Source organism: Ciona robusta, chromosome 11 (assembly GCF_009617815.1).
Source record: "Ciona robusta chromosome 11, ASM961781v2".
NCBI lineage: Eukaryota > Metazoa > Chordata > Ascidiacea > Phlebobranchia > Cionidae > Ciona > Ciona robusta.
In genome coordinates, this window is record NC_143245.1 from 1,277,360 (window position 1) to 1,293,835 (window position 16,476).

At 36.4% G+C, this 16,476-nt stretch overlaps 3 protein-coding genes and 1 long non-coding RNA gene across 7 annotated transcripts in view; 2 read left to right on the top strand and 2 right to left on the bottom strand.

Moving 5' to 3' along the window:
• Positions 1 to 506, bottom strand: part of LOC149727645 (potassium voltage-gated channel subfamily A member 2-like) — an 11,161-nt gene extending 10,655 nt beyond the window's left edge. The window contains exons 1-2 of one of the 2 annotated variants that reach the window (XM_089887703.1): positions 375 to 506; positions 198 to 288 (exon numbers count right to left, since the gene is read on the bottom strand). In XM_089887703.1, the coding sequence (XP_089743829.1) occupies positions 198 to 268 (71 nt within the window). In that variant the 5' untranslated portion in view covers positions 269 to 288; positions 375 to 506. Of the gene's footprint in view, positions 1 to 191; positions 289 to 374 lie in introns of both variants that reach the window. The other variant, XM_089887702.1, reaches the window with a different exon arrangement.
• The window catches only part of LOC149727646 (uncharacterized), an 8,628-nt gene extending 6,080 nt beyond the window's left edge, over positions 1 to 2,548 (top strand). Inside the window, exon 2 of the long non-coding RNA XR_016385972.1 lies at positions 1,659 to 2,548. This is a non-coding gene — a long non-coding RNA (uncharacterized LOC149727646). The remainder of the gene's footprint in view (positions 1 to 1,658) is intronic.
• Positions 2,218 to 8,563, bottom strand: LOC149727647 (uncharacterized). Of its 2 annotated transcripts, XR_016385967.1 has the most exons (7): positions 7,664 to 8,563; positions 6,538 to 6,669; positions 5,191 to 5,357; positions 4,608 to 4,719; positions 3,493 to 3,696; positions 2,575 to 3,060; positions 2,218 to 2,523 (listed from the first exon to the last, which is right to left on the bottom strand). XR_016385967.1 is itself a non-coding variant. In XM_089887713.1 (6 exons), exons 1-6 carry the CDS (start codon positions 8,080 to 8,082, stop codon positions 2,913 to 2,915), a joined length of 1,182 nt encoding a protein of 393 aa, XP_089743839.1. In that variant the 5' UTR covers positions 8,083 to 8,563; the 3' UTR covers positions 2,218 to 2,912. The 2 variants fall into 2 exon arrangements, 1 of the variants encoding a protein (XP_089743839.1); XM_089887713.1 differs by having other exon boundaries at positions 2,218 to 3,060.
• Positions 6,563 to 16,405, top strand: LOC149727648 (lysosomal protective protein-like). 2 transcript variants are annotated; one of them, XM_089887708.1, is made up of 12 exons: positions 6,563 to 6,702; positions 9,165 to 9,312; positions 10,249 to 10,357; positions 10,731 to 10,868; positions 11,377 to 11,541; positions 11,903 to 12,085; positions 13,681 to 13,839; positions 14,357 to 14,490; positions 14,859 to 14,934; positions 15,215 to 15,307; positions 15,602 to 15,706; positions 15,897 to 16,405. In XM_089887708.1, exons 2-12 carry the CDS (start codon positions 9,263 to 9,265, stop codon positions 15,978 to 15,980), a joined length of 1,296 nt encoding a protein of 431 aa, XP_089743834.1. In that variant the 5' UTR covers positions 6,563 to 6,702; positions 9,165 to 9,262; the 3' UTR covers positions 15,981 to 16,405. The 2 variants fall into 2 exon arrangements, with proteins under 2 accessions (XP_089743834.1, XP_089743833.1); XM_089887707.1 differs by lacking the exon at positions 6,563 to 6,702 and having other exon boundaries at positions 8,866 to 9,312.
• The last annotated feature ends 71 nt before the right edge of the window (positions 16,406 to 16,476 follow it).

Consider the following 16,476-nt stretch of genomic DNA (forward strand, 5'->3'; position numbering starts at 1 on the left):
TTAAAAGGGCTTGTTTGGTTCTAAACATGCCTAACATAATGTACATGTTATGCGTCTGCCCAAACGAGATAGCGAATATTATATGATTTATCCGGCAACGAAGAGAAGGTTAATTTGAAACACAATAACAATCGTTAAACAAGTTTAAAAACACTAAGTTGTTAAAAATATAAAGTATGTTTGATGTATACCCAAACCTGTCGCTTTTGGCTCGTCTCAATGCGTGGAAAGAGAAGCTTCCATCTATACCCGCCATAGCTACTTCCATACCCGTTAGTTGGGTCGAAACTGTGTTGAAAAGTTTGTAAAAACAATTTTTTTTTGTAAAAAAAATGAGACTGCGCTAAATCTTGAAAAGCAACAACAAATCTCACCTTTTACAACATGGCTGAGTCGGTCGACTGTCTTTGTCAGAAATCCACTTTCGCTGCAGTTTATTAGAAGTTATATACGCTACAATACGTTCCAGTTCTATTGTAAATAAAATACAAAAACAGTCGTTTTTATACGGTTATGACTATTCGTTGTCGGATATTTATAAACATAAATAGTCGTATTTTTATAAAAAAACAGTCGCTTTATAAGAATGCTGCCGTCTTATCATGAATGTACAATCAATAACACACACGCCTGCCTGGCTGCTAAAAATATACGATTTTTCTCAAATAGAAACAACGGCTGCTATACTGAAAATACCTGCTGACAATCTTCCGTAAAGTAGTACGCTTATCTAATATACAATGGCGTCATATTTAATTATCTTTTTTTCACAGAAAAGTTATAAAGTCAACTTTTCCGTGCCATTAATTCTAATCAAAATTGCAGCCATAGATTCCATTTGATTTCGATCGCACTTGTACGTAATAGCCCTCCGTCAATATATCGACTTTGTACAGTCGGAACCTTTTTATTACCCGTGTCCGGTGCCCCTAATGCAGAAAAACGGATTAGTGTGGGACAGACTTGCAATGTCTCTAAACCTACCCCCCGTTTTTCGCGTTCCATGTTATCTCTCCATCTTGTGCTGCAGGCACTTCATAGAAGCGTTTGCATTATTCATAAGCGGGAGGCGAGCGCAAATTTCGACGTTAACTCCGCATGCGGTTGTTCCGAATCGATGCGACGCTAACGGCGACTTCACGAAACGCGAAAAAGATGCCACGAATTTTCCCTTTCTTTTGTACGCGATGCTCGATTAACCCACTGTAGCCAAATTACACTTCACCCCTAACAACTGGGTCAACTGAAAACATACAAAATGTGATGTGAAAATATAGTAGGTTGGGGTAAGATGGCACACTGGGAATGAGGTCGTATGGGGCAATATGGCACACGAGGAAAAAACGGATCAATTTTTTTAACATAACTAAAATCTGCAAAATTCTTTTGTTTAACATGCCGTCTTTTTTCCAATTAGAACAATATTTTTGTAATAATTAAATATCCTAACATGAGATATTTGTATAATGGGTGTAACGGTCACATTTCAACTATATTACATTTCATTAGTTAGTAAAAAGGCTAAAACGGTGTCTTGCAGTTTATTTTGTAAACTATTTATTTAATAAAAATATAATTTTTTAAAAAACTTTTTCTTTACTTGTGGCAGCAGATCTTAAGATATGATTTTGTTTTCACAACGTTTCGTGTTGAGTTAGTTAAAGGGGAGGCGATTATTTCTGTCGTTGGAGGATAGATACTACAACGAAGTAGAGACGGGGACCGCTTTAATAATTGAACGATCTACTTAGTTCGGTGCTCGTTCTTAACATTACATCACATATAGAGCAAGCAGGATGTAAGAAGCAACCGGGATAAGGTGTGTAGCTGTCACGTGGTAAAAGGGATTAAATACGTCACTATGTAAGCTTGTATCGAGCTCACTGGTAAGACGAAACGGGAAGGGCTGGGTTCGTGACGAAATGTCGAACCTCATGAAAACATGGAAGATATTTTTATTCGTTTTTTTATGGTCGATTTATTTAACTTTTTAGGTCTAATTTGTATTTCAAACGTGTCCGTGTACAAATGATATTTTTAATTCGGCTTTTCGCTGTAATAAACTATATTCCATTTGCTAAATTATTTCAAAGTAAATGGCCGGTTCATTCAAATGTATCGTTCACCTAAAATTATTTTAGTTTTTGTTCTCTTTCTAAACAAGCGTTCCTCTGCACACGGCAATTCTATTTTGAATTCCACATAAACAGCCACCGATCAAACACGACATTTATTCGATATAATCACATGCTGTGCAAATAGAATATAGTGGGATGGGGGAAGACGGGACACTTTTAGCACAAAATATATAAATATCCTGATCGTGTTTTAAACAATTAAAAACGGCCTATGAAAGTCGCGAGGACAAGGTTTTATAATTCTTTGAATGTTTTTTGTTTACTACCAAAATGTACGAGAAAATAGAATGAAAAGGTGTCCCATCTTCCCCCATCCTACTATATAAGGATTTTCGTTACAAAAATTTTACCGACAATAATTATTTTAATTTAATTGTTTAAGAACCTATAAAAAATGACTTTTTTAAAAATTATTTTAATTTAATTGCTTAAGAACGTATAAGAAAATGACTTTTTTAAAAAAAACACACAATTTTTCCACGGAAAATAGCAACACTTTTCAGTCTTAGCAAAACGTCGACATTTCCTCGATTACATGGTCATTTCTTATTCTATCAATAGTAGCAGAATACGCAGTGATGGAGTAAATAAGAACCAATAAACAATCTTTCAACGGCTCATCTGGTGTAAAAACGTAGTATATGTCCAACGTTTCGTCCGCCAACCGGAAAGACTTCAGAGATAAACTACGTTTTTTTTCATACCAGATAAGCTGCTGATAGAATATTTACAATATGCCTGGTAGCAGAAGTAACATAATATAAAGTGTCGATTTTATTGCATAGATATATAAGCTTGTAATAACTTCTTTAATCGATTGCTTGCATGTGAAAAAGAACATCTATTGTCAGGATCGGGTTGTCTTAAACACGAACATATCTCGTTGTAAGAGTTTTGCATGTGGTTGTCTTTTACCAAGAATCTATAAAATTAAAAAAATGAAGTTGCGAAGAGATTTATAATTTATGTAAAGGGGAGGCTCTATTGAAGAAATTTAACGATTTATACTGCGCACGATGGACACTGTTAGCACCTGAGATCCTAAGATCCTACATTCCCTTAACGTGTTTTATCAATTTATCAAAAAGTGTATTTTATAATCGTGAGAATACGGTGTTAAATTTCCGTAAATATTTTTTATGTGAAACCAAATGGGACAATGCATGAGAATGAAAACATAATTAACCTTACCCCTGTCCGGGTGCACCATGTCACCCCAAACTACACATGCTATCTTACCCCAAACTACACGTGCCATTTTACCCCAAACTACACGTATCATCTTACCCCAGACTACACGTACCATCTTACCCCAGACTACTTGTACAATTTTACCCCAAACTCTACATTATACCTGGATAGTTTGCATAGATACCACTCGGCTATTCCACACGCATGCAGTCCAACGTCGAACCCACGACACCGGTTATCTAAACATATTCCCCTCAAGTCCCTACATGTCTCGTATATTCTTGAGTTTAGGGAGTTAAATATCCACAAATTGCCTGATGGTCCTGGGCACTGGTCGTTATACTCGCAGTAGATTTTCGAGAACATTCTGAAACATAAAAACGTATGTTTAATTTACCTCTTCAAAAACGATCGCCAAGATCATGTTTAAAAACTGAGAGAAGAATCAACAACAGTCGTTTAAACACGCTACAGATATAGTAGGGTGGGGAAAGTTGGGAAAAGTTTTTATTCTGTTTCCCCTTGCCTTTTGGTAGTAAACAAAGAACATTAAATAGAACTACACAACCGTATCCTCACGACTTCCATAAACCGTTGTTGATTGTCTAAAACACGATCAGGATATTTGGGTACTATGTACTAAAGGTGACCCATCTTTCTCCTTCCCACTATATAGTTGCGGTAAAAACAAAATACAACGTCAAATAAATTGGACGAAAAATAAATGAATCAATCAATGTCACTTATTTATCCTTGCGTTACCTCGCATATAACTTTGTGGGGGATTACTTTTAAGGGATTTTTTCTGTATAGGGCCAACAATTTGGACATCAGTGACCACTGGTTTGGAGCAACTGCTGTTAAATGTCTTGCTCAAGAAAACATTCGTCTAGCGTAGCAAGTTATAAATTTAAAAAATGGTAAAATATCGCCCTCATGCGGATGCGACGCGGTGATAAATATTCGAATATATTGATGGAGACGGTATATTCTTTGCATACTACCATATGAGACCATAAAAATGTACATATAAACCATCTTACCCCAACCTAATAAAGAATAAAGGCAACTCATTATTTATCTACCACAATATAATATAATTTCCTATTTAGAAGGGTGGGGTAAGACGGGACACTTTTGGACATGATATTCATATAACCTGATCGTGTTTTAAACAATTAACAATAGTCTACGGAAGTCGTGAGGGTGCGGTTTTATGATGTTTTGAATGTTCTTTGTTTACTACCAAATGGGGCAATAAATAGAGTTTAGCTTCACCTCGATTCGTTATAGAAAACCAAGGAATCAGCATCAACCAGGATAAGTTCCCAATCCCACGTGACCATTAAATTCACTCCTGACACATCTTCGAACAGCAGGTGGCGCTCTTCTGCAATTTTTTTATTTGATCACGTGACGTCATGTTTATACGTCACGCTGGCATTATTTTGACATTACACTTTTGTCTTTTTCGGCCACAACGACGTCCCGCAATGACGTATTATGCCTTGTTTGGACAATTAACTAAAGGTGGATGCTGTACACAGTATCCGGAATTCGTCCGTTTTGTCTGTTTTCGCTGCCGCATGCGGAACTTGGTAATGGGTTTGCATACGACTTCGCAAGCTAATTCGCATGCCGGATACTGTGTACAGCCACCTTTAGTCTATCCGATATCTCGAAACTCTTGATGTGGCTAGCCGTAGAACCTTAATCTTATAGAATACTCAACTTTGCGCGGTAGGCTATACTGTAATCCATATGTTTGGCACGTATGGCACCTTAACCTAATTTATAGAATATACATAATTTACTGTATTTGATATCCTATATATAGAAACATAAACCTCTCTAAACTCACCTAATAACTTAAACAGTCGAACCGTGCTGTAAGCAAGTGTAAGCGACGCCAGTATCGGATCCGGGGAACTCCCGACCTTCTCCAATATAAACTTGGCTTCCGAGCAGTTGAGGGTTGTCCCATTATCGTTGCATATTGTGTAGCCGTCTATGCGTTCCACAAGGTACCTACATAACTTGTCAATTAATGGCTTAATACTATTATGCTAATAATCCTTAGCTTTGTTATTACAGTAGTATTTCTACGGGTTGTCTAAACCCTAAAATATACGCCGCTAGTTCATGAAAAGTTTCTGTAAAAAATATCTGCTTAGTTAGTTTAGCAAGTTTTTGATGCACCCTTGTATAGGCTACCTTTCCGTACTGGTGCACCCGTGGCACATTTGGGTGCTCAGGTTGCACCGTGCACGCCAGTCTAAATTGTCAGAGATAAACTAAAAATAAAAGTCCAAATACAATCACCGACAAAGGTACACATAGTAACTCGTTAGCGGTACGAGGTTTGTTAAAAAGACACCGCATGTTGTTCCCTCCCTGCGAGGATAAATATGTCACATTCATTTAAAGGTTTAGCGGCGCCGTGGTATAGTGGTTAGCGCACCTGCCTGTAACCCAGAGGTAATGGGTTCAAGGCTCCATTGTGGGCGTATGTGTCCTTGGGCAAGACACTTAACAGCAATTGCTCCAACCCAGTGGTCACTAATGGGTTGTCTAAAATATCAGCCATACATAAAAAAAATAATTACCCACAAAGTAACATACATGGTAACTTAAAGCTGGCACGAGGTGTTAAACCCGTGTGATAACGACTGTCGTTTTCCGGCCACGCGAGGATAAAGTAAGTTACATTCATTCATTCATTCATTCATTCATTCACTCATTCAAGGTTCAGCGGATTGACAAAAGGCAATTGAATCAATGAAATATAGCTACTTCTATATTATAGGATTACGTTTACTTCACTAATACATTTTCACATATCTTTAGAGGCATATCTAAACACATTTTAACAGATATAGTAGGGTGGGGGAAGTTGGGACACTTTTAGCACATAATATACAAATATCCTGATCGTGTTTTTAAAAATTAACAACAGTCTATGGGAGTAGTGAGGATATAGTTTTATGATTCTTTGATGTTCTTTGTTTACTACTAAATGAGACGAGAAAATGAAGTTAAAAGGTGTCTCACCTCCCCCACCCTACCGTATATTTAAACACATTTTTAAACACATAAATATTTTACATTTTTTAACAGACTTATTTTAACGTTTTTTAACATATAATTATTTTAGTATATTTTTCAACACAAATATTTTAAACACCGAAACATTTTAACATCATCTTACTTGACAGACTCCTCATGCACGCAAGAACCAAACAAACGTGGAATTCCCGGCAATCCACGCAACCCAGTCAGGTATTGGACTTCCCGTTTCGCTGTGTGGTATTTGTACTCGTCCGCTAGAGTGCGCAAGTTTCTAAAGAAAAATAGATGGAAAATTTTATTTGAGGTTTGAAACATTTAGTAATGTGGGGTAAGATGGATACCGTTAGCACATAATATCCCATACTTCCTAATTGGGTTTCCAAAAAATTAACAACGCTCATTTAGAGTCGTGTGAACACGAATATATAATTCTGTAATGCTTTGTTTAATACCAAACGAGACGAAAAAAAAGTCTAAAACATGGAATATCTTACCCCAACCAACTATGTATGATATTTCACACATTTTTTATCCCTTTTATAATTTGTATGTAAATTATAGAAACCTGTTAATGTAATTTACAGTTTTAAGTTTTATTAAAAATGTTTATGGGTTTTTAGAATTAATTAGCCTTAACAGCACTAATATTAAACGAACCAAACTTACTTAACAATATAATGCATTAATAAAAAGTGGTGGAATATATTTAGTCTGAACATTTTGACAAAATCTTGCTTTTGGTAAATAAATGCGCCCAATGTACCTTCTAATTGATAAGATCAGATTTATATCACTGCATTATTGCATTAGTGGTTTCCAAAGTAGGTTCATTACCTTTAATGGGACGAATATGTATATTCAATATCGGCCATATTTACTGCACTCAGCATGCTTCCACCAGGCAAAGTATTTTCAAAGCTTGGGGTAAGATGGTTCTTGCGTTTACTCTTTTTTATCGTTTAGTTTGATATCGTAAACAAAGGATATTCACAGAAATATATAAACATATCCTCACGTTTTTGAAAGAGCGTTGGTAATTATTTAAAACGTGATTCGGAAATATGGGATATTATGTGCTAACGGTGTCCATCTTACCCCGCATGTAGTACTATGCCGTCATAAACAGCCGAATACGTCATTTACCTTTGTAATATTTAAAGACAATTTCCAATAAAAAAGAGTTTTCACTGGGATATTTCATACAGTTCTCGGTAGATGGACCCGCATATTTTTACATTGCCGCATTTATTGCTGAAACGATTTACCTGTTTGCCTCTTTGAATACAACCGGAATTGTGACGTCATCAATCCGTACTTTCATGAATGAAATACCCCTGTTACCTTTACTGTTTTCTTTGATTGCTTTAGTTGTGTTAGGCAACTTGTAAAAGTCGTTGCAGCTAAAGTAATCTGTCTTAACCGTTTCCGGCTTTACATGTTCGTCGTGCAATTTAAAAGACCTTCGTCCTCCTTTCAAATTTCGGCCCATTGAATTTTGTAATGTTTTAACTGACTCTTCCATTGCTGAAATATCCCGTGCCCATTTCGCTTCGAGTGCATAAGGTCCATTGCACGACCTCTCAGTCCTAGTTACTGTCCTGAAGGTTAGGTGCAAACTATACAGCAGACATACTACACAGATAGTAAAGAACAGTTTCCTTTGCTTTTGACCTGGCATGGGCATATCTATACGTCTTGTATTACGATACCAAGTGTATATATCATCGCCTGCTATCGCATCTGATTACGAATATTGCCTTGGGCAAAATTTATCATCGCAAGCGTAGAATTTTGGCGAAGTTCTCGTGATACCAACAAAGAAACTAAATCTTTAAAAGCAACCTGGTAATTACCGGGTGTTGAGTTCCACACCACGTACGCGATGACCGATTTTAAAATCGGATTTCACAAAGAATTTAACATAGTGACCACTCCTTGCGCCGGCTACAGGTACTCGAAACATGGTTTATTTTAAATTTCACACAGTTTGAATAGTGCTGTCGGGTAAGATTGGATATAGTAGAGTGGGGAAGATGGGACACCTTCAGCACATAAGTTCCAAATATCCTGATCGTGTTTTAAACAATTAACAACGGTCTATGCGAGTTGTGAAGTTACAGTTTTATATTTCCTTGAGTGTTTTTTGTTTACTACCAAACGGGACGAGAAAACAGAAAAAAAAGTGTCCTATCTTTCTCCACGATACTCTATCTTTACTACCATGTTACCCCATATTTCTTAATGTTCTTGTGTACTACCAAAGTGGACGATAAATGGAAGTGAAAACATGAACCATCTTACCCCACAAATACAAACGTAGTGAGGCCAGGTCGATAACATTATTCAAAACGTTTAGTTTGAGTGAAAATATACCTAACTTTGGCATTAAGTTTGTGGCGCCAATGCTTATTATTTTTGTGATAGCTGTTACTTTCTAACTATATGATATATATAAGAACGCTTGCTGCGCGGTCCTGCGAAAACAGCGAACTCCGCGGGGGCCAACTGCAATCGCGCTCCCCACCGCGCTGCAGATCCACAGCTCGACTTTTAAGAGAAACAAAGGGCGCCGCTGCAGAAGCCGTTCTGGTTGATTTCGAATGAAATTCAGCGCTGCATATTATTAAAATGATTTTGTGGATATAACGTTTTGTATTTTGCCAAACACTTGTGTATAGGAAGCATAGAAAATGCATATTTCTCTAACGAGCTTTTTTTGCTGTTTTGTATTCTTGTCCACGTCACCGGGTGTCGTGATAACGTCAGGGTTCAAAGGTCATGATCGGGTCAAGCAGGAAAATTGGAGGTCGACCCCGGACTTGATCACCGAGCTTCCAGGGTTAACCAATCTACCAGAGTTTAATATGTACTCGGGGTATCTGGACGCCTCGGATACGAAGAAGCTTCATTACTGGTCAGTAGATATAGCTATAGTACTATGGGGTAAGATGGGACATCTTTAGCACGTAATATCCAAATATCCTGATCGTGTATTAAACATTTAAAAGCAGTCTAAGGAAGTCGTGAGGATACGGTTTTATATTTTTTTGAATGGTCTTTGTTTACTACCAAAAGAGACGAGAAAATGAAACGAAAAGGAGTCCCATCTTTCTCACCCTACTATATATTGTATTATTGTGTGAGGCCCGATGGCGTGTACACAAGAGCATCTGGAGTGTCGGCCATAGTAGGCCTAACACCTTGTAAATATTTATAAGGCGTTAATGATTGTATTCTGTATGAGTTAAATATTATGTCGCGACGCGTTAGGAGTTCTGAGAGTTTTTCTATTTTAAATTATGGCTGATTTTTGGAATTTCCGATGAGCCGCATAAGGGACTACCGGGTTGGGAGTTTTTGCCGTTTAGTGTTTTGCCTAAAGGCATACACTATTTGATCCAGAGGCAAGCACTTTTACTGTGTCACGACGCCGAACGGTTTACTACAAAAAATCCAGCATGATTGAATGTAAAATTCTACCATTTTATTTAAATTTACCAAATCAATACCTACAATTTATTTCCGTGACAAAAAACATACAGTAGGGTGGGGAAAGACGGGACATCTTTAGTCCATAATATCCAAATATCCTGATCATTTTTTAAACAATTAACAATGATCTATGGGAGTCGTAATGATATGGTTAAATAATCCTTTGAATGTTCTTTGTTTACTACAAAATGGGACGAGAAAATGTAATGAAAAGATGTCCCATCTTCCACCACCCTACTATATATATTCACCCAAAAAGTTACGTTTAAAACACATTTTCCATGTAGTTGAAGCATATGCTTTAACTAGTACGCTTACTCTTATTGAAATCCACTTTATTTGTTTTTTTGCTTGAAAGGTTGAACGAATGCGTCGATTCATCGTCAAACAAGTTAATGATTTGGTTCAACGGCGGACCAGGGTGTAGCTCGTTGGACGGAGCTTTTATAGAGAATGGACCGTACAAGGTTTGTCAATACTCATTTTTTTATATATAGTACTGTGGGGTAAGATGGGACATATTTATCACATAATACCCAAATATCCTAAACGTGTTTAAAAAAATTAACAATGAGTTGTGAGAATACGGATTCATAATTATTTTAATGTTCTTTGTTTACTACAAAATGGGACGAAAAAATTAGAATAGAAAAGAGTGTTCTATAGCTTTCCTCACCCTGGCTTACTATATATATTCCTTTTATCTGTGTCAATATTCCTATTTGTTAGTGCCCGTGGCTCAGTGGTTGGAGCGCGCGCACCGTAACTGGATTCGATGCTCGATGCTGGTACCATTGTGGGCGGTTTAACAGTATTTTTAGCACATATTTTATTTTCTAGTTCAACGAGAAGACTGGGAACTTGGAGAGGAATCCATATTCGTGGAACCAACTTGCCCATACATTGTACATTGAATCCCCTGCTGGTGTTGGCTTTTCATACGATATTGATCCTCTAAGCAGATATAATGACAACATTGTAAGTGGGAGTTTCGTCCTTGTTTTTGTCTGTGTTTTTAGGTGCTTTTTACTACTTTTGCAAATCAAAACACATAACTGAAATAATAAAATTTGTGAATAAAGTAAAAGTATTGCCTATAAATAATTTTCAAAGGTCGCATTAAATAAAGAATGGTTTTGAGGCTCATGTTGTCGTCATTGTGGGTGTATGTGACCTTTGGCAATAACACAATGACACTTGCTCTAACCCAGTGGTCCCTCATAAGTTATATAAATAGTTAGCCATATAATAAAATAACCCCTGTAAAAATAATCACATACAAAGTTATTTATGCACTTTATAAGGTGTGTAAAACAAAACACCTGTGTTGTAATGGCTGTTTCATTCATTGTCTATGCGTCTATGGTCTTGGTAAAAACTCTAACAGTAATTGCTCTAATGAACTCTAGTTTAACCTATGGTCACCAATAGCTTATCCAAAATTAACATTCATTGACGCACACGATATTCATTCCAACCATAACAGACTGCTGAGACGAACATCCGCGCTTTGGAAAGTTTCTTTATCAAGTTCCCAACATTTGCTACGATGAATATTTATCTAAGTGGACAGAGTTACGCTGGCGTGTATGTGCCAACACTAGCTGCTGCTATTGTACAACAACAAAGCTGGATGGCGGCAAATCTGAAGGTAAATGCATTAACTGTTATGTTCATACTTGTTTTTACTTGTTTTTGATGACAGATACAAATTGGAAGGTGATTCATTAACTATTGGTTGAAATTTTATTTTCTCATTTGTATTGGTAATGGATTTTTATTAATAATTAAACAAAGTTTAAAGATATACTGAATTGGTCTCTAAATACACTTGACTGGGACCCATTTTTTGACTAAAGCTCATTGTGTAAATGAGCTTTAGTTCATGACTTTAGTCCTGTTTTGATAATAATAAAAATGAAAAGTTAAACTGCAATGGTGTCCATATATTGAGACCCATTTTTATAAAACATTAGTTCTTGACTGAAGCACCTACTTTAACTTTCACCCAGGGTATCTTGATCGGCAATGGCCTCATGCATTTCTTATACAACCATGCATCTATCATGTACTTCAGTTACTACCATGGTTTGTTTGATAAAACAGAATGGGATGAATTAAAGAGGGTTTGCTGTGAAACTGCTACAGTCGAATGCATGTTTACAAGGTTTACTGAAACTGATTGCTTGATGCAGGTTCGTATGTAGAGTAGATATAATGGGTTTCAGTTAACTTATCTTTATACATTACCCCTGAATGAATGTAACGTATTTACTCTTAAGTGCCAGAGCACGTCAGTGGTTACACATTTATATGTCGATTTAATGGGTTTCGGTTTGCTTTAGTTATATGATGCCTGTGAATTTGCCTGATAGGTAAAATAAGTAAATTTCTTTGTTTATTCAGAGGACAATCGTTATAACACAGGTGCTCTGTTTCAAACACCTCTTGTTCCCTTACAGGAAAAGTTAGGATTTTGAGAGCTTTAGATTTTTGTAGAAATGGTGTGGCCATTAGATACTCTAACCCAAAGTTAGTATAGACCAAGTTAGGAAACGGCGCTTGTGTCCGCCATTACGGAGCCCACAGAGCGTGAATCCCCTATACAAATGCATTGTCGGCGTGTGTTTATTTGGTTCTTGTAAGCGATACAAAAGCTAGCAAACACATATAGCGGCTGTTTTAACTTGAAAAATATAATCTTTAATATAAATCTTGTTATATAATATTAAATCTAAGAATTAATGTGGAGTAAATCAGTATTTTGACTGGTTTTCAGCGTACAGTGTGGTTTAACAGGGTACTTTACATTGGCGATTAATACTAGCAGCAATCAGCTTAGTTTACATAATAGTATATGATCATACCTACGAATCTACAGAACCAGTATATACTACATTTATAATCCAACATGAGTGGCCATGCAGCTCCAAACTGCTTAAGTACTAGCAGATAAGGTGTTCGCGTATTCCGATTTCATAAAGACCAAGAACGCAGAAAAGGTAGCTTATTAATTCAAGCAGAGGACCAAAAATAGTAACTCAGTATTGTTTTCCTCAATGTCACTTCGATATTAGGCACATTTTACGAAGATACCTTAAGTTTCGTTGCCGGGTATACGTGTTAAGTTTGTAAGCCAAAAAGTAAAATCACGGCAATTTACATGTAAAACTGCAGCTAGATGCACTAGTATATGTTAATGTTATGCGTTTTTGTTTGTATTTTTATATTTTAAACATGTTCTTTTATATTTCTGGTTGGTATACTTGATATTTTCTGTTTTTTTTACTCTTTAATCGATTGAGTGTTCAATAAAATTTGATTCTTTATGTGAGGTTTATTATTGTGATAAGATATAACATTAGTAGAAAGCCATTTTAGAGAGAAGTGCTTGGTTCTTAAAAAATCGCAATATTTAGGCGAAAAACAGCAACCAGCAATGGTAAAATGCTATGCTGTGGGCTCCGTAATGGTGGCGTCTATGACGTCATAGACGCGCGACAATGGATAACAAGACTCGTTGTTTTACAATCCGTTTCCTAACTTGGTCTATACTAACTTTGCTCTAACCCAGATATTAATGGGTCCAATATAAGGAGGTTTTACAGTAAAGTAGTCAAAGGCTCTACTGTTTATAGTTTAAAGGTAAACCATAGTTGGCTTATTACTCCCGAAATCCAAGGCTTTGGACAAGAGTTGCCCAAACCCAGGGTTCTACTGTATGGACCTCACCAGATATAGAAGCCTGTTTTGTTAACTTAATATCCACTAATACATTGTTTTGACACAGTTAACATGGGCCCTGCATGCTGTGTGGAATGATGGGCTGAATATTTACAACCTATACGCTCCTTGTATGAGTGAACCACAGGCAGAGATGTTCAAAGTCAAGTCAAGACCTTTGCTTGAAGATGTAGCCAGGTCGAGATTTGACTCAGTACTTGAAATGGTAAATATATAGTTATGTATATGGTGTTGCCGCCAGGTGTATTATAAGTGTGAAAGAAATCTTCTGTCATTTTTTCACTAGGCTGCAGGTGTGCTAACTGAAGTGCTAATAGGCGCACTACTGTTTAAGAGTTTGCAAAATTAATTGAATGTCACTTATCCGCTCATGGGGGACAACTTTAGACATGTTTTAACTTATATATATCACGACTGCTTTTCTGTCACAATTTAATATTGCGGAGGTTTTATAAATGAACTATGAACCAGCTGGCAACCAGAAAATAAATGTTGTCAGCAGAAGGTAGTTAGTAATAAATATACCTGAAGAACTTTATTTGACTATGTTATAACACAGGTGTTTTTCTCACACATCGTGACTGCTTATGGTGAATGAACTACAAATAAGTTGCAATTAATGATTGCTGATGTTTATGGGAGTTGTGACCCTGGCAACTAAACATGGAAATAAGCAGAAGATATTTTTGCCATATATATATTAGCTATTATTTACCTCGCAGACAAAACCACGATCCATGGGCCCATTATCATTAGTTCCTCCATGTTCAAATGCATCCATGATAACAAAGTATTTTAACCGAGCTGATGTACAAGAAGCTATTCATGTTCGACCAACCTCATGGCAATTATGCAGGTGTGGAGTGAATGTTTAACTTAATTATCCTCATGTGGTGGGGCAATGACAGTTAGTTTTTTAATAAGGCCTAACGTATTAACTATAGCATGGCTAAAGGCGCCATGGCACACAGCACGCCTGCCTCTAACCCAGAGGTTTTAGGTTCAATGCTTGTCGCTGCTACCATTATGAGTGTGTCATTCATACAGAAAAAACAATCAACCACAAAGTTACATTTGCAGTAACTTCCAGACTGGCCCTAGATGTATTAAACAGAACACCCGTGTTATAACGACTGTCGTTGCACCACCACATAAGGATAAATAATTTACATTCATTATATTATATGAACCAATCCTTTTTGTTTTTTAATCCCTCTGTTTCAGTGATGTTGTACACAACAACTACTACAAACAAGTTGAAGACACAGGACCACAAATAAAGATGATACTTGATGCCTTGGTGAATACTGTGTGGATAGTTTGTATATAATGTGTAGAATATAGATGAATGCAACACCAGATAAACCACATATTGCACTTTGTTGGTGCTTTTTTTCTACATGACGAACAACTTGGCACAGTTTATATTACTTTCTTGCCCAGCGGTTACAGTGTCAAGCTTCGAACCTGTATCCTCTGATCTATAACCAAATGGTCCAGTCTCATGGCGCACCAGTTTGCCCAAATACACCATGTTTACTGCTCTATTAGAAGTAAACTATTACCAAATGTTTTTTCAGGAAGATATTGAAATACTTCTGTTCTTTGGAGATGTGGATTTGGCTTGTAACTACTTAGGTGGGGAGTGGTTTGTGGATAGACTTGGCTTAGAGGTTAGTTTGTTTATATAGTGTGGGATTCCGTAATTTTATAGTAATTGGTTGAGGTCCTACAGTATGGCATGGGACATATTGGGACAATAAGATTTAGTTCAGAGTTGGCCCATTTGGTGACCACTTAACCAATTAGTGACCACTGTGTTATAGCAATGTCTGTTAAGTGTCTTGCCCAACCTAAAATTTTTATCTTTGCGCGACAGACAACGATAGTAGTTATAACAGGGTACTATATTTTATACACCTTGTGCTTAATCAGTCGTATGTTAACTTTGCATGTTTAATTTACAGTTACAAACTCCAAGGCGTAAATGGACAACCAGAGATGAATATGGACAAGTACAAGTGGCTGGCTTCTACAAAGTATATGACAGGTTGACTTATGCTACAGTCCTGGTAAGTTAACATGTGTGTAAGCTGTGATACTGTTATTTATTACCCCAACCCAGTGGTCAATAATGTGTCTAAATTGTCAAACAGAAAAAGTTGACAAAAATGCCATCAACTACAAGGATACATTTGTTTGTAACTGGCCACATTGAAATAGATATGTGACATTCTAAACTACCATTATGTTTCATACCAGGGTGCTGGACATATGGTGCCTCATGATAAACCACGTGAAGCGTATGCAATGTTTGAACGATATCTCAATGATGAGCCTCTATAAGTATTATACCATCTACTGATCATCTGCAAATACATTGTTGTATATCTGTGTGTATTTCAAATCTAAGACTCCCAGATCTGTCATGTTCATTTGTTTTGTAGATATTTGTAAAGTAAAACATTCCATGGTCCATTTTTTAAGCCATTCTTAAACGAATAGGAATTTAATCCTGGTTTAACTAAATTTTAAAACAGATGGTCACCAAGTTGGGAAATGATAGTGTATCATTTTAACTTTGCAATAAGTGTGTACTGTCTGTTTTATGATTAAGTTTATTTATACATTAAACAAGCTTTTTATCTTTTATTTGAATTGTGTGTTTAAGACCCTGTTTTTTTTTAAAACAAACCAGTTCTTCTTCACTTTTATTAAAACCTGAACCATTTATTAATAACTCTTTAATAAACACATTTATTGCACAACAATATCTTTAAATAAAACTACTTTTTAACGCTACGGTTTAATCAGCAGATTACATGTATTAGCCAGAATATAA